General features: G+C 35.1%; 1 protein-coding gene across 3 annotated transcripts in view; it reads right to left on the bottom strand.

Annotated features, from left to right (window-relative positions):
* Positions 1-21,976, bottom strand: part of NBEA (neurobeachin) — a 476,649-nt gene that overhangs the window by 70,043 nt on the left and 384,630 nt on the right. For all 3 annotated transcript variants that reach the window (XM_051608523.1, XM_051608522.1, XM_051608521.1), the window contains 2 exons: positions 17,738-17,850; positions 7,959-8,099 (listed from right to left, as the gene is read on the bottom strand). In XM_051608523.1, the coding sequence (XP_051464483.1) occupies positions 7,959-8,099; positions 17,738-17,850 (254 nt within the window). The remainder of the gene's footprint in view (positions 1-7,958; positions 8,100-17,737; positions 17,851-21,976) is intronic.

Raw genomic sequence — 21,976 nt, 5'->3', positions numbered from 1 at the left:
GTTTTAGTGTTACATTGGGGCAGAGGTAGAGAGATGAAAAAATTAAAGTTTTTTATTTTGTTGATTCTGTCTGAAACCACACTCCCAATACTTATTAAATCGAATTAACTATTAACTTTTGGATAGGAAGAGGTCAAGTCTTAGACAGTCTGGAGAACACATTTTTATGTCACTGCATTCCACTGCAGGGCATGGGTTAACAGGGGACCAAATCCCTAATTTGACAGCAGAACCTCAACACCAATATCACTGCCAACTCCCTGGTTTTCCGGCACCACTCCATTCATTCAATTAATATTTGGCAATATGTCCACATAGATGGAAACTACTTCTTCCACTTCCCCAAAGTCTGATGGGGAATGGTTGGAAAAGTGTCTGTTTTGTTAAATTCACACCCAAATGAATTTCCTTGCATGTCCCGATCATTTGAAGATTTCATTAATCAAGGCATTTCCTAATCACCTGATCATAATTTTAATTACAGTATTACCCATCTACTACTTGATTTTTTTTTCTACATATTCTGTTTCCTTTTTTAAAACTTTTTAACAAAGCAGGGAATACCTCCACTAATAAAGAGATTTTCAGGGAATTATGCCACATTATACACATTGTGTTTAAATTACCCAAGATTAAAGAGTACTGAAGTAATTAATTTTCTGTAGCATTTAAGAGCAATTAAAATATATGTAAGGAAAGCATGGTGCAAAGATAGTGAAAGAATCCAAAAAGAGGAGGAAAATAAAAGAGGGAATTCAGATTTCCAGAAACCATTGTTTCTCTAATCTTTACTTTGTATGTCTCTCCAATTCATCTTTTCTATCACACACAACAGTTAACACAGGCTACTCTCTTCCCAAGAAGAGAAAAACTAAATTTCTCTCTCTAAAGGAGAAGAAAGGGAATATCTCTTATTGTCTCTATAGTATGTCTGTACCTTTGAGGCAATTTAAGGGAATTGTTTACATTGGAACAAAGATTTATTTTTGTTTGGTTTGGTTTTGGTTTTGGTTTTTTAGCCAGTGTATGTCAACACAAATATGCAATTGTTTTCATCATAATAATGTAAGCCATTCTACTGCTAAATGAATGGCGAATTTTTTCCATATATGTTTTCTTCTTAAAATATTTAGGTTTTATATTAAAAAGATACACTGAAAATGATAGGTAACAATATAAGAAATATACTTTCATCAGTGCATTTATTCTCATCAGAGAATCCTAGTATGTGATAATTAAATAAAAATATTAAATAAATAAAAAGTAATAACAACATAATTTCTTGTTGGAAGACCCTAACTCCCACTGCACAATGACTTAGTTTGCAATTGCAAATATCGAAAGAGTGCAGGGTAAGTGAGAATGAGGTTTATAATTGGAATAGAATATTAAAATCCAACAGCAGCTCAACTTGGTGAGCAGCATAAAGGTATCACAATGAATTGCAATACTGGAAGAAAAGAAATTAAGTTTTTATATGTCTAGATTTTGCAGTGCTTCATACAGGGAACTTCATATAAAATGTAAATGAAAAAGTGTATGATTGAGACCCAGAGCTTGCAAAATGAAAATAATACATACAGGAATTGGATCATATTTATTTAGTCTAAAATTCTATTAATATAATTTTAACATTAAATGCATATTAAATTCATTCAACATTAGAATTATTTGGGGTTTAACTAATTTCTCACACCCCGATTATCTGTTTCTATTTGCAATAACAATTTTTGCAAATTATGCTATTTTTCTAGCTTACCCATACTGAAAAATTTTATATGCTGATGATCTGAGAGCAAATAATTCTGTCTTCTACCAAACCCAACCTAACACCTTTTCTTTGTGTGATATGTGTAAGTTGTTGTGAGTATCATTTTGCAGCAGACTGTGGGTCACTTCTGAGGTTCTGAAATCATAAGTTGACGGATTAAAGAAAAGGGAGAAACCTGAAAAATTATGTCATTACAATAAATTATGTAAAAATATGAATCCAGAATTCCATGACAACATTATTTTAAGCATCTGAGACAAATATACAAAAGCAATAAAATTCATAAGCAAGGATTAAACTTTTAATAGCTGAGCACTACAGGGTGCCCTATTATGCTATCTTGCTGTGACTTGTTGTGCCTATCTTTTTGGATTTTTAATCCCTAGCAGAAATTCAGAGCTTTCACTTGCTTTATCTCAGACTTCTCACATAATTTTAACATAATTTTTATTCTCTGGAAAGCCAAGTGCTTATGTTATATAAATACAGTTCATATCTGTATTCAATATACTCTTAAATACTGTTATTTTATGATACCGATTACTGTCATTTCATGTAAAGGTTTTGTTGCTGTGAAAGCTATGAAGCTGCACAATGTTTTCATTATAACCCCATCTCTCTCGTTCCTAATATTCTGAATAAAATTCACGCCTTGTTCACTGCCAACAAGAAGAGAAATTTGTGGGGTACTTGATTACAATGAGCTGTGGGAACAAGTAATTTTTCCATTCAACAGCAGTTCTCTCCCTCCATCACCCTTTTAACAGTGCCTAGTCCTATTTGAATAATTTATGGTAGGAGTAGAAGAGGAAGAAATGTGTCATTCTGAGACACCTTACATCAAACAAAAATGTCTTTTCAGCCATTTCTAAGAGGAGAAAAAGAGAGTAGTTGGAGTTTTGTCAGTGACATACACCTTTTGGCTGATACATCTGTGACTGTCCTGCTGAGACCTACTGAATAGGAGACTCAGATTCACTCCTGTTTACTAGAGTATTTCAAGTCCTCCCCACCTTTGAATTTAACTAAAAACCAGTTTTGGCTGAGGCAGAACTGCTTTACAATAAATAAAAAATTTCTTCTATGTTGTACAAGGACTAAGTATAACAAAAACAGGAAACAAATTATTCTCTACAAAACTTCTTGACCACAACATTAAAGAATTGTGCTCTCTGATATTGGTCTTTGTTTCAATGATGATATAACTGATTCACTCAAACACAACTTCAAGAGCAACTACCAAGAGCAACTACGTTCAGTAACACCAGAGCTCTAGCCTGTTATAGCTAAAAATGGGAAAACAGTGATGATATCCACATTCAAGCCAGAATTAATTATTCTGTCTGCTTTTCTATTTTATTTTATCTGTCTTTCAGGCTGACACTCAAGTCACTGGAATATATGGCATTCTGATGTTGGATTCTTTGTTTAAAATATTCTACCCAGTACAACTCCAATATTCACTGGCTCACATGGAAAAAATTACTGTTGAACCAGGTGGTAAGGTCACCTATTAATAATCTATGAATATTTAATTTCATTGATGCAAAAATGGAACTGTCTCAACAGGACAGTGGAACCCTTTCCAGAATACCTTTCCTTCTGTTTGCTGAAGGAAAGTGTGCATGATGCTGGCTCAGATTTTCTAAGAAATAAGACTTTCTTAGGTTTAAATCTAAAGTTAACAAGGGTTTCATTTCAGTAACACCTCAAAGGCAAGGAAGGCAATCTTACAAAAATGGTGGTGTTCTCTGTTAGTTTTATCATTATTATCAACCTGACTGAAAAATGTGGCAGACTTTAACATTTATTATCTGTCTCTGTAAGATCTAACCTTTAAGAATCTGCCTCTAAACTTAGAAAGTAAGCTGATCACTTTCAAGAAACATTCGATTTTGGATACAAACCTAACATGTTTAGAAAATATTTGCAATTACAGCATTAAAAATATCTAGGCTGTGACTCAGTTCATTCCTTGTGAAGCTAGTTAAAGGACTGTTTCCTGACTTTTCAGAATTCTAGTACTATGGAGTAGTCTGAAATGAACAATTGATTAGTGTAAATAAAAATTTACAGGTTAATTAAGAATTACAATTGCACACATCTAAGTGTGTGTGTAGCGAGTTTATACAGAAAATTTGTACAGTACATCTTGCTTTGGGAGAGTTTCAGGGTCAGCTCTATAACCCTCAAAAGTGACCATAACCAATCCGATACATGGCCTGGTGACACTGAATCACTGTTTATCCGGAAACTGCCTTTATTTTCTCCTAGAGGTCTTACAGAAGAGAATGGAGCACACCTAGATTTGTACAACCAGCTCACAGAAAATACAAACAGAATCTTTCAAGCTGCACTAGTAGCCCATAGCTTCAATTAAGGACTACAAACAAAAATTTAAAATAAATTTATTACAATTGCTGTAATTATCAGTAGCTTCAACATAGTATATGCTAAGCCAGCACCATATTTTTCAAAACTTAATGAAACAGGTCAATTTTAAAAATGGATTTTTACTGTACACTCTTAGTACAAAAGAATTCAAGAGAAAACCATACTACCAATGACAAATGTATTAATGACAAAATGGAGACAGAGATTGATGATATCGGAATCAATTAAACAGGACAGAACTGAGGCTAAAGGATAAAATGTGATTTATAAAAGTAGCCTGATACATCAGATAAAGGAAAGCTACAGAGGGAAATATAAGACAGTAGGGAGCAGATTATCACAGAGTTGACTCGGAAATGTGATATTGCAAGCAATGTTTTGAAGACAACTGACAGGAACCAGATTGCATCTGTCAAAGCCAAAAAGCAAGATTTTTAAGATTTTGTGGCAATTCCCCAACTTTATATATACATTTTCAGAGTTACTGAAACTACTTTTCCTACTGCAACTACTACCTCCAATACAAAGGTCAAGATGTGTAGTTTCCCCCCATGCATCCCCATTACTCTATACTGGTTTGTTCTGCCTCTACCTAGACTAACTCGTTCCAAGCTTATTTTTTGTCATAGCTTCTTGTTTGTTTGCTTGTTCACTTTCTCTCCATTTATCTCTTTTTTTTTCCCCTTTTATTTTATTGTTTGGTCTATTCCATCTTCTCTAATGATTTTACCTTCCACTCCTCTCTTTCATTCTCAGTTTGTTGTCATATTCTATCAAAAGCTCTACTGTAACACATCTCATTAATCTCTTAAAATACTGAAAGAATTTTACTGTCTGAATCTCTGCATCTTTTATTGTCACTTTCATCTTCCTGGAGTAGACTGTGATTTACCTTTTATAAAATGTTCTTACACAGTTTTCTTCACAAACTCATACCAGAAAACTAGTTCCAAAAATTCACAAGCAAGAAATCCTACTTTAGCTTCCAAAAATCTGACTTAGCCTTATCCATCAACTTCACTGGCTTAATCTTCTCCCTTAGGATTTTTCATCCTTTATTTTGTAGTCAAAAATATCTCTCTAAGGATCAGTATGACTTTATAATCCTCATAGCTAAAATCTTTAACTGTCTCTATACACTTAATTCCAAATCTTAATTTTTTTTTATTTCCATATACAGCCCTATCCAATGTCATCACATTATTTCTTTTTTCCCTTTTCTGAGCTTTAAATCTTCCTCACATCTCTCTCCCTCTCACTTTCATTGTCTCCTCCCACAACTGATTCCTTTACTGTTTTCACCTTCTTGGCATCAGCAATCTATTCCTTGCTTTCCCCGCTGCTTCTCCTTTTCTGCTTGCTATTCTCACATATATTGTTTGCTCTAACAAACATAATTTGTCAGGTCTATATTGCAAGGCCATCAAGCCAGAGACCCTATTCTCTTGCTCCTTTAGGGCAGAAGAGAAAGAGAGCAAGAACACTTACAGTGCTGCATAAACAACAGTAGTAAAAAATGACACAGCATTAGCCTAACACAGGAAATTAATACTCCTTGGTGTGCTGTACATTCAGCCTGTAAGCAGACTTTCATACCTAAGATTTTGCTGACCAGCAAGAGGGAATCTTTCGTTGAATAGCAGCCAAAGTTAATAGATAAGCATGCAAATAAAGACAACTGGTTTTCATACACTTTAAGGCAACAAAGAAGCATGTTATTCTGGTTTGGTTTGGAGGGTTTTTTGGTAGCGGGGAAGGGCTTCAGGGGTGGCTCCGGTAAGAAGCTGAGAAGCTCCCCCTGCTCCAAACCCAGCCAAGGAGCCATTAGAGGGACAATAGATGCCCTCTGCGATTAACATATGAAAGAACTGATATAACACCTGAGCAGAGAAGCACTGAAGGGGATAAAAGCTGTGCTGGAGAAGGAGAGGGGTGCTGGTGGTTGGTGAGGAAGAAGGGGAAGAAGGTGCCCAAGCAGAAGTTTCCCTGCAACCCATGGCGAGATGTCAGCTGTCCCTCTGCACTCATGGAGGACCGTGGTGGAATATTTCCTGAAGGCGCCAGGAGGGGTGAACTTGGCCAGTGGAATTGGATTTTGTGGCCAGAGGATTTGCTGCCTGTGGACTCTGATTACGCAGCTTTGGAAGACCCTGGCGCCAAGGGAGCTTGTTCCCGAAGGAGCCCGTGACTCTGTGGGAAGCCCAGGCTGGAGCAGCTCCGGACCTTGTGGGAAAGGACTCATGAAGGAGAGGTCTGTGGAGGACTCTCTCCCATGGGAGGGACCCTGTGGGGAAGCAGGGAAGGACTGTAAGGAGTCCTTCTTCCTGAGAAGGAAGGAGCCGCAGGAACCACCAGCCTGTGAACTGACTCTAAACCCCATCCCCTGTCCCCCTGTGCCGCTGGGGGGAAGGAGGGAGAGAAACTGGGAACAAAGTGATTTGCACCTGGGAAGAAGGGAAGGATGGCTGTAACATTCAAGCACTGCTCTTTGTGTTGTCTGTGTCCTGTGTGTGTTTGATTAGTGTGAAATTAAATTATTATTTTTTTCCCCAAGTTGAGTCTGTTTTGCCCGTGACCTCAATCAATGAAAAACCCTCCTTGTCCTTTGTCTCGACCCATGAGCTTTGTACTCCTCATCCCAGAGAGTGTGTGTCGGGGGGGAGCAGGGGGGGAGGATGAGACAGTTGAGTGAGCGGCCATGGAGCTGTTCTTTTTTTGTCGTGTTGGGCCCAAACCCCGACACGTCAACCATAAAATGTATTCAGAGGACATGAATAATTTATCATCATTTAAAAGGAGTACAGTGATCATCCCATATAGGTGTGTAATCAATATTTGGTTATCCATAGGTCAAGAAGTATAACTTGAACTCATAGACACATGTTCTCTTCCTTTCTGAGCAGAAAAATAGGACATGTCTAAGAGAAGATGAGTCATAACTAAAACCTGTAGGTTTGCACAATTCTGCTTTGTTTTGCTGTGTGCAAAACATGCTTAGAATACACCTTATATGACAGATTTTTATTGGCAGGATGTAGTTTAAGTTCAGTAATTATATACTGACTCCATTTTTCATTAACTCAGTTTTCTCTGTGAAACTTTAACAACAGTCTTATCAACACTTCTTTTTCTGAAGTTCATTGTATAAACACACAAATGGAATTCAGTTTCATTCCTTCTTTGAAGTTTGGCCACTCTCTATTTCTGATTTTGAGGATAAGACTTAAGCATGAGGACTGCAGATTTGAAATAGCAGCTCGAAGTTAGACTCTACATGTACATTTCTGAAAACTGTAAGTTATTAATTCATTGAGAAGCATAGCTAATTTGCATAAAATATTACTGCATACTGCCTTAATATGAAACTGGTTCTATAATTCCCCTCTCAATATGACATAGTTTAGTGTGCATTTTACCAGTTTTTTCTTTAATATTGTACACATCTGTCCCTAGCTGAAAATTATAAATGAATACATGAGTAGTATCAGCTTTCCATGAGATATCTTTGTAAATGGATTTAGTTTTAGATGGATTTTCTTCATTGTATGTGTCCTTACACCTCTACAATTTCATGTCTAAATATATTCTAGATTTTCTGGGTAGGAAGGACCTCCTGATTACTACAAATGAATACACACAGGATATCTAGAGAATTTTTGAGATTTTAAGGTAGAGGAGAACAATGCTATTTTGACTGATGATAGGTATTTTCATTTAAAAAAAAAGTATCAAAATAATGGTGACAGAAATGCTGCAAAAATATTAATGAAAACCAGGACCCAGAAATACTTACAATACGAACAAGCCAAGCCAATGTAGAAGTAGACGTAGAGTAGTGGGTGTTGTAATGATAAGGTGGAGTCTGATCATCTTCCCATGTCTCATACCGTTCTGCATAGAAGACTGCTCTCTTTGGGTTCAAAGCACCAATAGGCTGCAAAGGGATAAGAGGTCAAATATATTACCAGCTGAAGGGCAGCATGTTTGGTATGTCACAGGTTAATTCTGCATTAAGATTCACTACACAGGAGACTGCAAGCAAACTCATTCCATGCTGTACTAAGCCCTTCACATTGCTATAATCTTAGAATTTCCTTTCAAAGGCTTTGTATACTAAAAGTCTTATGACTTTCCTTATTTTAATTGACAAATATAAGCGATCCACATCTGCAAACTTTCAAGGCTTTCTTGAAGTATGAGTTGTTTCCCAATTAATTCAGTAACATTGTTCTGGAAATAGACTTCTAAAACTGCATTTTAAATGCATTAAGGCCAAACTAATATTTCTGTTGCTGTCATTCACTATAATCACACAGCTAATGAAAACTGACTTTTGCTCACACAGGATACTTTGTAATGCACAGTTCATGATGAAAAGATTTCACACGGAACTGCTGATGGTGTCTGGTGATCCTAAGCAGAAATACTTAAAAAACCATGCATAGTCCTGCAGGACTGGATCTACTTTCTCACTGAACAAAGCCAGGTTTTACTGAGTGAAACAAACAAGCCTTGTACTTAAAAACAATAGGATTTGGAAATTATTCATAAATTCAAACTACATTCAGAGTGTACTTAACAGACAATCTATACAAATCAGGAATCAACAAAAGACATTTAAGGCAGGAATAGGAACTGTTGGTTTTGACGTGTACTTAGGGGATACATGCCTCGCTGTCGTTTTTTTTAGACCATTTTATCTCCTAATTTTTTGCAAAGTATATTTGTCATTGTGTGATACAAAAGTCACTTGGATAAAGAAAACAGAAAGTACAACAGAAAGCAGACAAAATGTTGAAATATATAAGTGGTCTTAAATCTGTTTTTGCAGATGAAAGAGCAGTACTGTATTTATTACCTATCTGCAAAGAATCTTCAGATTTCAGCTTTTGTAGTAAAATTAAGCAAACACATAGAGTTCAATACTAAGAGAATACTTCCACACCAAATAACTGGAGAAACTTACTATAATTTTAAATTATTCCTTGATTTGTATTAATCAAAAAGTAAGAGTTAGAATTTATACTGTTAAGGGGATTACAACTTGAAAACAAACATATACTCAAGAACTTTGACCCTTTTCAAAATGTTAACAGCTATTCTTGCATTTCATTACACAGCACAATTTTTCTACTGAGTTAAAATCCAAAGTCATTCGGAAGGGAAATGGCAGCACGAAATCAAACCAGTGTTTCATTACACTACATATGTAAGCAAACAATTTTAAAGCTACAAGTATTAAAGTTATTCCTTCAGCATTGCATTGTTTTTTGAGATGGCTGTTAAAAAGGCTGACATAGAATATGCTGTTCTCCAGTTTTTCACATTAGACCTTTTTTTTTTTTTTTAAATAGCAGTGGTTTATGAACACCTATGTTTTAAAACATTATGATTTCCATAATTTTTGCAGGAAACACTCCGGATGCTTAATACTTTGCTGTGTCATGGAGATGTTAATAGCTTTCTCATATGTGCAAAATGCATGAGTAATCCCTAAGGATCAGTGTTATCTAATGCAGATGCACTGCAAGGCCTCTCAAAACATTCTTGAAAGTATGAACCATTCTCTAACGCTATCCAGGCTTGTTTCCCAACTACTGAAAATAAATAAAATAATATTTGCATTTTTGTTACGCTTGGTTTCGTTACACATCCTGCCACTGTCAGGAAGCACACCGGCATTATTATAGGCTATAAGTTGCCAATATATAAAAATGGTTGTTTCTTGAAAGAGTAACTTATTAAAAGACATTCTTTTCCTATTAGACTGACAAACTGTGCAGATATATGTGTACTCTGAGAAATCATATCAATGCTCTGGGTTGCTTCAGGGACTGTATGAGACCTGCTGATATCAAGGTACTGTGCATCTCCACTTCTCTGGCAGAACAAATTCCCATCCCCAACTGCACATTTCAAAAGCTAAAGCAGTAATTCACACCCTAGTCTGTTAACAGGCAACGTTCACCCCCTCTGAGAAGGAAATAAAAAATGGCAGACAAATTAGTGAGATTGTATTTTGTAATGGAAAAACACCCTGAGAATACCTCTTCCCTCCACTGTGAAGGTGCGTCTTACCCTACCCTGCAGTTAATTCTGAGGCTAGGGAAGACAAGGGTGTCATCTGTCACAGTATTACTGTACATAGGTATTTGAAGGCACAGTAGTGAAGGGATATGGGGCTTAATGCTAGACTGAAAATCAAAACTTCAAGTCTTTCAAAATATATTTGAAGCCAATCAAATGTCTTTCATCAAATAAGTTATGTGTTTTCATACTTCACTGTAAATAGATCACAGTAACAAGAACTCTGAAATATAACTGATGCACAAAAATAATTACAAGATAAGTTATTTTAGAGACTAGCAAAATGTTAATGATGGTTTAACCAATAGCTTTAAATAACTCTTTCAAAAAAGAAAAAGAATATATATATAGATATATTGTATTTAATGAAAATGGAACTTTCTCTCTAGAACCTGACAGTAATTTTCCAAAGTCACATAAAACACTAATGCAATCACACCATGTTTTCTAGATTCTTCAGGGAGAAATGTTATTTCAATTTAAAAGATAAAATATATAAGGTTGTAGGATTGTGCACTCCCATTTTCATGTAAAAGTGTCTGCCCAAGTAGCTAAAATAACCTACTTTCTGAAGACCCATGTTCAATTTATTAAATTATAAACCTAAAAAGCTGTATTCTGAAGATTACCTTCATCCTCATCAATATTATTTTTGGAGTCAGAATCCATTTTTCTTTCAATTACTTTAGGATTCATTTCATGGAAAATGCTGTAATGTACAAAATATCTACTGGACAAAATGGAATCTATAAGTGAAATATCATGAGAGTCATTCCTCTTCTTGCGTGATATGGAAATTTCATGTTAAAACTCTGGGCAGAATCTTTTCTGGGAATGACCTTTCCTTGTTACAGAGGGAAAGAAAGTATGAAAGAAAAAAGGAGGTGAAACAGAGCTGGTCTTCAGCTAGAAAGTCTCACCTCGACTTTGCTGGACAGATCCTTCCTGGGATCAGGAGATACAGGTTAATTTCTATCATTCCACAAAGATTTCCAGTGTTCCTGGGTAAACTGCTTAAGTATGACCATAGCTTGCAATATAAAGGAGTGCTGGAAATCCCTGAGCTGGTGCTAGAGGGGTTGGTGAGGAAACATGGCACCATTTATGCAGAGATGACAACTGGAACCTCAGGATTTGTTGAGTTGTGTCAATGCAGCACTGCACAGGGAGGAGAGCTGGGAGCTGCACCATGCTTATACAGCTGCAGCTCCTGGTTCAGCATTACATTGGTTATCTCTGGCCTGTGGCAAAGAAATCCAAGGAACATCTGACCCCTTCTTTCTTTTTTTCTGTGTGGTAATGGAGTCCTACATGTGAATCGGTTCTATGCGTATTAATGGAAACGATTTAAATCTCTGCTGATGTAGGAAACTATGCACATTGAAAATGCTAATGGCAAGTGCTCAAATGTCTTTTTCTTTCTTTCTTTCTTTCTTTCTTTCTTTCTTTCTTTCTTTCTTTCTTTCTTTCTTTCTTCTTTCTTTCTTTCTTTCTTTCTTTCTTTCTTTCTTTCTTTCTTTCCTTTCTTTCTTTCTTTCTTTCTTTCTTTCTTTCTTTCTTTCTTTCTTTCTTTCTTTCTTTCTTTCTTTCTTTCTTTCTTTCTTTCTTTCTTTCTTTCTTTCTTTCTTTCTTTCTTTCTTTCTTTCTTTCTTTCTTTCTTTCTTTCTTTCTTTCTTTCTTTCTTTCTTTCTTTCTTTCTTTCTTTCTTTCTTTCCCTTTTCTTGTGTGTGTGTAATTAAAAAACTTGCTGGTTAACCACAAATAGCTTAGCTTGCATGAACCAAATGACCAGGGATTTTCTGAAAGTGAAAACTTCCATAAATCAAACAGCATGGAGTAAATTCAAAGAGGTCCATCCCTGGTTTCCTTACTGGCTTTTCAATGTCCATGTCACAAAATGCTGTTACCCAAAGAAGTGGTAACAGTAAAGACATTCATGTATTTCAGTAAAGACACGCTTTTTCTTTAAAGACTTTAAAACTCACTGGTACAAATTAGTAGCTAACCCAGTTTTCCTCTAATGAGGCATGTGTTCTGCTAGATGATGAACTCTACAGTAATGGCACTCTCCAACATTTCCTGTGAAATCTGTAGGGTAAATGGAATTTTGGTTACTTTTTCATAGAGTTACAGTGCCATTCTCAGTCCAGAGTCAACTATTATGATTAAATCTGATACCATAGCTATAAACTAGAGATATATTTTATGTGCAGATCGATCTCTGTATCTTCACGTAATGGAATCATATAATTTATTTCCATTTTTTATGAGATCCTACTGATGTGCAAACTAGTTAAATGAATAGCACAAACAACACAAAGGCAAAGCTCAACCCATGTACTATGTGTCAATTCAGTACTTTAACCATAAGACTAATACAGAAACTGAATTTGAGTCAAATTGTTCTGAACATTAAGTAAAAAGTTATTTCTATAATGTTTTATAAAACATTTTTTGGAAACACATAAGTTGTCTTTTTATTAAAAAAGCTTTCCATAAGGACTCATATAAAATAGTATTAACTTTTCATAAAACGGTTTTATAGGATATTCTTTACTCTCCAAACAACCAAAACAACTCACTGCACGACAGTGCCTGTTCAGCCACTTCAGTTCTGATGCACTAAAAGCTGCTGTTTGAGTTTATTTTATGCTTCTTTTTCCATTTAAAAATAAAGTAAGTGTTTACTTTAACATTAAAAACACACTGCTATTCATGTCATTCTTTTTTATCTGGCTAATCTCTTTAGACATCTGGCCTTTGAACTGCTGTATTGTCAAGACATCTAGTGTTTATATCCACTGGACATGTTATGTTAGCTCATGTAATATTTACTGTTTTGCCAGCTATCTTCATAGGAATACATTCTCTCATGAGAGCAGAGCTGAATGTAGCATCCTATTTATCCAGTCACTGAAATATTCTGCTTATCTTGACTAATTTATGAAGCAGCTACCTTATATGTTTGTATATATCTTTTTTTTCTTTCTTTTTGTAATGTACTCTACAAAAATGTAGCTAGGTAGAAAAGAAATCTTGAGCATTACTTTCTTTAGTTCTGGCTGACCTTTTCCTCTCTGTTTCTTTTTTTTGTTAAAAAAAACAAAGCAAACCACAAAGCAACAACCTTTAAGCAGGACATCTTAGAATTATACTTTAAAATAAATTCTAATATTATACAAATTTGTCAGTGGCTTTTTTTCAGCAATATCAATATAAGCAAATATAAGAGTTCTGGCAGATTTGAAATATCAGAGTTTCACTCAGTAAATAAACTTTATATTTAAGAAACAAATTTTTTTTATTATTATTGTGTAGCTTAAACCAGATGAGAATTAAACTCTTTTTCCTTTTGTTGTAGAATTGTGTGTGGTAAAGAGAGAAGTTTAAGTGACAGAAACTGATATTATTTTTCCAGTGAGAGTGGCTCTTGCTAAGACCATAAACTCCATTCCACAGCATACACATTTTTGGAAGTATTGTGTCGTTTGCCTTGAAATATTCACACTTCGATGCATTCATTTGCATTATTACATTTACAAGCCTGGGGCTCTATCACTTCCTTTTCTTGAAATGGCACAGTAATAAGGAAAAGTGGTTATGCTTATCACCACCCGTCAGTCAAACACCTTCTATATTAACAAAATATAATTTTTTCCACTCAATGAATGGGCGTGTGATGTCTCATACACATGTCAATATTAGTATTACTTTGCCTGGTGAAGAAATAATTTTATTTAACAGGTTGTATGACTGGAAGTAAATGAGGAGAAATTCGCATTTACACTTTAATGAGCAGGGACAATGCAGCATGTCAAACCCGTGCATTCACTATGATTTAGGAGTAAAAGTCATACAATTTTGCAAAAACAAGCCACATCACACTTAAAGTGTGTTTAAACCCCAAAAAACCTCAGTGTAGAGTAAGGGCTGCAAACACTTTTCGTGTACTAATGTTTAATGCCATAGGTACTCCTCCAAAGGAAATCTCAGTGAAGAAGAAAATAAGCAGATCACCTGGTGGTTTCATAGTGAAAAGATAATCTATGTATCTATGACAGCCTCTTTCATTAGCTTTTCATCCTGTCAAACAATAAATATAACCTTTAACCTTGTATATGTAATGAATAAAACTTGAGCCTACACTGTCTAATCAAATAAGAAGACCAATATATCCCACTGCTGCGACACCTTCCGTGCTGTTGGGCCCTCGTTTTAAATCTCAAATTATATGTAAAAGAAAAAAACCAAGCCTTGATAGGGGAATTTCCAAACACTTCAAAGAAAAAGGGCAGAAGAATTTTCAGACTAATATTTAAATATAATTGTTCTGAGAGATCAAGCTGTGCTAGATAAAAACTGAATTAAACAGAATGGAAGGAAAGGACAAGTTACATGTTCAAGATGGCTTTGGAGAAACGTAAATATTTAAGTTAGAGCTAAATGCAAAAGGCGTAAGTTTTACTCTGCAATTGACGTTGTAAGCAAATCAAGTACATCTAATTTCACTTCCACAAAACATAACAATTACATTTGTAGTGTATGCTCACTTAGGAGTTGCAATATCACAAAGATAGTGGATCATATTTTATATAGAAAGCCTAGGAATCAATTACAATAATTGACAGTGGACCTCTGTATGACCTCTGTATGATATCATGCAAATTAGTTACTTTAAAAAAAGTTTGATTTAGTATCTATATTTAGGTACCAAAGCTATTTTAAACCAAGAAAACAAAGCATAATAGTTAGTTCCACTTTTAGTTTCATTGCTTTTGTGGGCTTTTACTACATACGTTAGAATTCTAAATTGTTTCAAAAGACTGTTTCAGCGTTATTACTTACTAAATATTAAGGACAGAGGCTTTGTGAAACCTAAGAAGGGCAGACCTGAGGGAAGACAGAAGGTCAGGAGCTGACAAAGGAGATTTTATCCATCATCAGTTTAGCTGGAGGTTCTGATTTGCCATCAAATCTGCAGGAACATTTATTTCTCCATTGCAGGGTAAAATCTGACAAAAGGAAGTGGCTCCTCATGGAAAGGATGTTGTCTGTGCCTGCCCCAGAGGTCTGGCCGAGGCTTGATGGCACATCCTGGTTCAATAATGTGAACAATAAATCACTAACTCCTGCTTTTAAGCACTAAGTTACTCAGGATTCACCTCCCTAACAAGGAAAGAAGGGGCTTACTTGCAGACACAAGACAATATTGAAAATAAAACCAGAATTTCCAAGGATATACTTCAGATATGTTCTGATTTTTAAGATTTTTACTGATAATGCACAAAATGAAACAGGATGCAAGTAATGTATAACAGCCCAAGTGCACAAAGTAAGGCATTTCATATTAACAGGCTACTGCCTTAAAAAAAAAATTATATTATTTTTATTATTATTTTTAAACCATTGTGAAATTAAACTTATCAGATGTTATTATAATAAACACCAGAAAAAAAATTACAATTACATCCCTTTTATCCTAAGGGATTCCACAACACTTTACAGATTGCGTATGTGTTTTCTCACACATCTACGGGATAAATGCAGCCCAGATCTTGCCAAAAAGAAACAACTATTCTCCTTAATTAGTTCTCTGTAGGCTTTTTTATTAGTGGTCAAAACCCTAGCTTTTCCAGAGGAAAGCACTAGTAGCTTTTGAATAAGAGAATGCAGTTATCAAATCCGGTAAGAAAAGGTCCTTAGGCAAAATACTGTGGTGCACATTGCACGGATTCTTGAAGAAACATAAATAACCAGGGACTTGATTTTGCATTTCCTTTCAAAGGAGAGCACTACAAGGAGTGCAATGATACTTAATAAGCTATACAAGCACTAATTCCATAATGAGTCTATACTAACTCATGAGGAAAATCTATCTATTCAGGTACCATGCAACTTCCTGTAGCAATTACATACTTTAATAAGCTGCCATAAAAATTTGGATTCAACCAAAACTAAATACCTAATGAAGGCCTCATCATATGCCGTCTAATCTCATTGCACTTCACCACATGCACTGCTATCAGCATTAGAAAGAAGCGGATCTGGGAAATTTTGAAAAGTGTAAGGTCTTATTGACAGGTTTATCACTATAAACAACTAGAAAACATAAATATTTTAATACATGCTAGGAAACAAGCCAGTGAAAGATAATTTCTGATAGTTATTTAACTAATCTGTGGATTTTCTTTTATTGTGCCTGGCACAGATTACAACAGTGTTTACACAAGCAAAAAAGACATTTGTGAAACACACCTATAATATTGTCAGCAGTTCTACAAAAGTAGTGTCTCAACCAACTTGTTTACACCTGAGATATATTGTGAATGTAGTTAAATTTATTTATTTATTTATCTAAGAAGAAAGGGGAAGGAAACTTTGGTGCCTCTATCCGCTATTAAGCAACCAAGTCCTACTCAACTTATTTTGGAAGTCTCACAAAATCAGGCTTCCAGAAACAGGTACAATACACCTGAAGGTACTGCAAGCACAAACTTTCCAAAAGGAGTGAGGGACTGTGAGATACCCTGTGGGATCTTTCTGTTGCTGCCCAAGATGCTTGCTTGGAGGAAGAGGAGGAAAGAAACAGACTTAAATGAAGAAGCCCCAGAAACCCTCATCCCTGACCAGAAGCAAAAGGGAAAGCAGGGGCTACAGAACAAGCCTTGGGTTCATTGTCTCCTTTCCAGCCTCATTCTCAAAGCCAGCAGGTCAGAGCCTCCTGCAGTTTTGAGCCTCACTCAATTTGTATGAACAATTTCTCCCTCCTGACTGAGCAATTGTGACAAGGATGCAAGGAAACTGTCATGTTGAGACAACAGAAAGCTCATTCTGGGGATGTTGCAAGTGGGGAGAAAGTATATACGCTTTCTTAGTTGATAGGAACAAGGAAAGATACTTCCTACACCTCTTTTTCAAAGCCTATCTCTTGTCTTTATTACAGTTGGCCAAAAGTAGAGCCTGTCCACATGCTTCTGCTATGCTTGGCCAGGACACACCTTTCCAGTCTGTTGACAAAATTGGAGTACCAGAGCTGGGCATAGATGGCAATCTGGTGCTACTAGCAAAAAAAATACTAGGAACTGTATTATTATAAAGTACTAACTGCCTGAGTCTGTTTGGAGGATAAAAACCACAAAAAATTAACAGGACCACATATTCCATGTCTAAAACACAAAAATACTTGTTTACTGAAAAAACTATTAAACCAAAAGGCGGTCATATTGCTCATCTAGTCACTGCGAAACAAAGTGAAAAATTAGCCCAAGTTTTTTATTGCCAAAGAATCAGGGAGATAATTAGTGAGATCCAGTGGTCTGACACACTAATGATCCCTAAGTTAGAAGGTACAGAGGAGTTACAGCTTTGGAACTGGATCAGTCAGGGTCATAGAAATAGGATAGTGCAGAAATTCAGCCTATAATATAAAACAAAATATCTTCCCAAAAAGGCAGGCTTACTGTCTATAACAGAGTGGAAGCATACCTTTGAAAGATCCCTGAAGTTGCCTGGAAGGGTCAGGTCTAAATCTTCAGACTCATAGTTTGTTAAAACCCATGGAAATACGGGGTATTGGTTCAAATCATTGTATGTTCGTCCTATAAGGAAAGAAAATGTTTTTAAAATTAGGGAATAGTTCCAAACTTCTCCAGATGAAAAATAATCTAGTGGTTACTTTTGTTGCATCACATTTCCCATTTCCACCACTTGACAAAATCAGATACAAATCTTCCTGACAAAAGCAGCCATTTAGATTTACTTACCTTGAATCAGAAGTCAATGGAGAAACCAGAATAATATAAAGAGCACAGTATCTTTCAAGATCAACCTAAACCCACAATATGCCAATAAACACTTCATTTTAATTTCCATGTAGCTATTTTCAGAGCATGAATGTTAAAATCTAAAACCACTACACTATTATTTTCCTAGCAACTGTGTGCAGTATCATTAGCTGGCAAAAATTAAATGAAAGTCCATCAGCAAAGGGCTAAATTGGAGGTTTGCAAATCTATGTCTATCCTAGACCATATTAATCCATTATTTCCTGTGGTCCTTCTTCGACGGAACCAGTAAGATTTCATGGCAATAGTGGAGAAAAAAAGTGGAAGAAGGCATGTTTCCTTTAATATTGTTTCTTAATCACTTTGAAAATTAAAAAACATTTTCTCACCCTTAAATGACAGAGCTGACTGCCCTGGGCCACCCTCAAAAGAAACACTGCTACCATCCCTGCAGCTCACATATGCAATAAACATCTTTAGAACAATTTGCAGCTAAAGTGAACTGAAAATTATTAATTTATCACCAAGAAAAACATTTGGGAAGGGCTGTTACTTCTGTGGCAACTGGTATTTAGTACCATCTAACATTTTACTGATAAGATAAACAAAGTTGCTCAGTACAGAATCATCTACCATATTGATTTACTGAGAACCACACAGTATGCAACTTGAGTCTTAAAAAGAAAAAAAAAACCAGGTCATAAATATATGTGTATGTGTATTTATATAAAATAATTAGCAGACTGAAATAACCCAGGTTAACAATTTCCAGCTCTGCGACAGATTTACAGCCCTGTCTCACTAACTGCTTCCTTCCAGATTCTGGACAGATTCCTGGGGTACAAAACCCGGCACAGGAAAACACAGGCTTCCTTGTTCTGAGTAGCATTTGCAATTCTCCACAAAAATCAGCTCTGCTTTAATGAAATGTGAAACTTTCACTGCCCTACGAACACCTTGGTTTTTCAATAGAAGTTGATGAACAGGAAGCGTGTTTCTATTTTGTACATAGTTTCACTGCAAATGAGAAGAATGCATATCCTTAACAACTGTATGTCTTCATTTTTACATTTTGAACACATACATCCTCACAACAGCATAAAAAAATAATTTAAGTGCAAATACAATTCTTTTCTTAAAAAAGCAGTACCAGCACTGTGTGCACACACCAATAAAGATGGATAGAAACAAAAATATTTCTTCAGTAGCAACAGGGAACTAATGCAAAACCATCCTGGGGCATGATGACAATTTATCAAACAATTACATCAAGAAATACATTAGAACTTATCTGCATGAGGGAGGAAAAGGAAAAGTACTCTCTGGCAGAATATTAACTGGTTTAGGTTTTGGGGGAATTTCTGTATTTCTGGATGTCTTTGAGTAAGACTACTCTGCCTCACTTTCCACATTTGTCAAATCAGAGTATTATTTTCCTCTTCATAAGGATTTCGTTACATATGAATAATAAAGCTTCTTGAGATGGCAAAAAAAATGATGATCTATAAAATATGGTCTTTATAAAACTATAACTTTGTACAATAAATGTTTTTTTATCCGTCCATATCCTCAATAAAGTTCACATAAGAGTGTGTAAAAGGTTCCACAAAAGAAAGACATTTGTGCTTACAGAGATGACAGACTAAAAGATTTGAGATTCAGGAAGAGAATGACTGAGGTGACTGTAGTCTTTTACAAAGCATAAGCAAAAATGATCGTTCAGAATCTAAAGTTTTATGGAAAAGAGTTCACAGTATTAAAAACTTTCAATTTAAAACACTTTATAGAAGCATTTGGAAAGGTAAGAATATCCTTTTGCAAAATTTTGAAAGGAAATGTAGGATTATTCAAAATTACTTTTTAGTTGAAATTTGACATTTTTCATATTGAGATTTTTATTTTTTTCTATTATTAATTTCATTTCAATTTCAGTCTTCACTCAAACAAGATTTTGACATCTTGCTCCTATTCTGCATGGGAAAATCATAAATACATGAATAGAGCAAGAAAAAAGCAATCCCAAGCCTAGCTGTTTTACATGAGTTCTCCTTTGCTATGTGGATGGGTAGGTTACTTATTGTATGGATATCGAACAAATTATCATGTGGAATTAGTCAGTACATGTCAGTACACTGCAGTAACTTTTGTGTGCATCTTTTTACCCCATAATGAGAAATAATTTGAAGCAGCTTATCTCTCAGCCTAGGTAGGATAATAGTGATTATTCATGTTATAAATGTAATATAGTCTCATGACAAAATAAACAAAATATGGACTTCTCTGCTATATCAATATTTATAAAATGCACTTTATTTATTAAGAGATTAACTACTAAGAATAGCTTTTAATATATTTGGTTAAAAAGTTAGTAATTTATTTTTCTCAGTTCAATTCAGATTTCTTTTTAACATCAAGAAATAAAAATTACTCTGGAAGATGAACCCTAATTAAGATTGTGAAAGGAGACCAAACAATTAAGTAAGACCACACATCTCTGCTTATCTGAGTGCAGGACAGTGATCTAGGCCTATAATGGAATTACAAATCCTTAATTCTAAACATGCATAAATATTAGTGGTTTAACTTTACTAGGAATGCTTTCTTGATCAGTTCCGGCTTCACAATGATTATTTTCAGAATAAAGTCAGTAGATTGATATATTTAACCATCTGATCAATTGTCTGGTGCTTCCATCAAGAATAATTTTGATTCTTTCTTTAGCTAAATATAAAACATAAACCTGTACTGCTATGGATAGTCCCTATACCTTTTCAGAAGCTTCAGATTTTTCCCAAAGTAGGTTTACAGAGATTAATATTAAAGGCTGAATATTAAATAATGCAAGCCTATGACACTAATCTACTTGAACAATAAAACTGAGGCATAGTAAACGAGATCTCAGAAATACTGGGTATGTTTCTTCATTAAAAAAAGAAAAAACTTTTTAATTAAACCATCCAATTTAATGTTTTTATATGGCACTTTGGTTTTGAAGGTAAAGTGAGCTAGAGACAGCTGACAAAGAAATTATAACTGCAATTCCTTGGTGAAAATGTTAATGACAGCAAAATATTGTTTAATTAGATGATTGCAGCATCTGGATTAACACTCTTTAAGTGCGATGTTCCTATGCTTGTCTGCTTCTTCACACTTTACAGACATTTTGTCATCTCTAGGTCATTAGGAAAGAATTTTTAATGATTTTTCTAGAAGCTAGTAGTTCAAGTTGCATCTAATTAGATGACAATAATAAGCCCAACACATGCAGTAGCTAAATATATACATAATTAACCAGTGAGGGCTTGTACATCACAGAGTAAAAAGTGGATAATGCTAAACAGGAGAAAAAAAAAAGAGCGAGGGGGAAGAAGTTCATGTGAATTTATTACCTGACTGAAGATGTCATTTTTTCCACAAACCTGTAAAAATAGTCCCTTTCCACTACAAGGAATGTCTTACAAAAATTGTGGATATAATTATTCTCCACTACTTTAAAAAGCTGTGGCAGGGAGGATTTAAAAGAATTAAAATTCCAATAAATACAAATGAACACACATTTGATATACTGCAATTTGAAAATGAAAACCAGCCAAAATCAGTTAAATACTGAGAAATAAATTTCGAAGCCAGACTTCTAACTAAAATAGCGGGTACTGCAGCCATATTATAAAATTACTTCTTGTTCCCACTCCTCTCTATTCCCATGGGATTACTTTTTCAATAATCTTGCAACTGAGAATAGTAAAAAATTACTTGTTCCCTGTATCACCCAGAGGGTTCTGTTGACATACACACTGATCACATGCAATATGGCCTTTTCCTATGTGCCTGAAGAAAGACAATTAGTAGAATCATAGCTGGCTCTAAGCCCTCAAAGCTAAAGGATCCCTGAGAAGGAAATATGTAGGAGGAGGGGCAAGGTGACCAGGAAAGCTTATGT

This window comes from Apus apus, chromosome 1 (assembly GCF_020740795.1).
Source record: "Apus apus isolate bApuApu2 chromosome 1, bApuApu2.pri.cur, whole genome shotgun sequence".
Lineage (NCBI taxonomy): Eukaryota > Metazoa > Chordata > Aves > Apodiformes > Apodidae > Apus > Apus apus.
The sequence above is the reverse complement of the archived record's forward strand: the minus strand, read 5'-3'. Positions and strand labels throughout refer to the sequence as shown.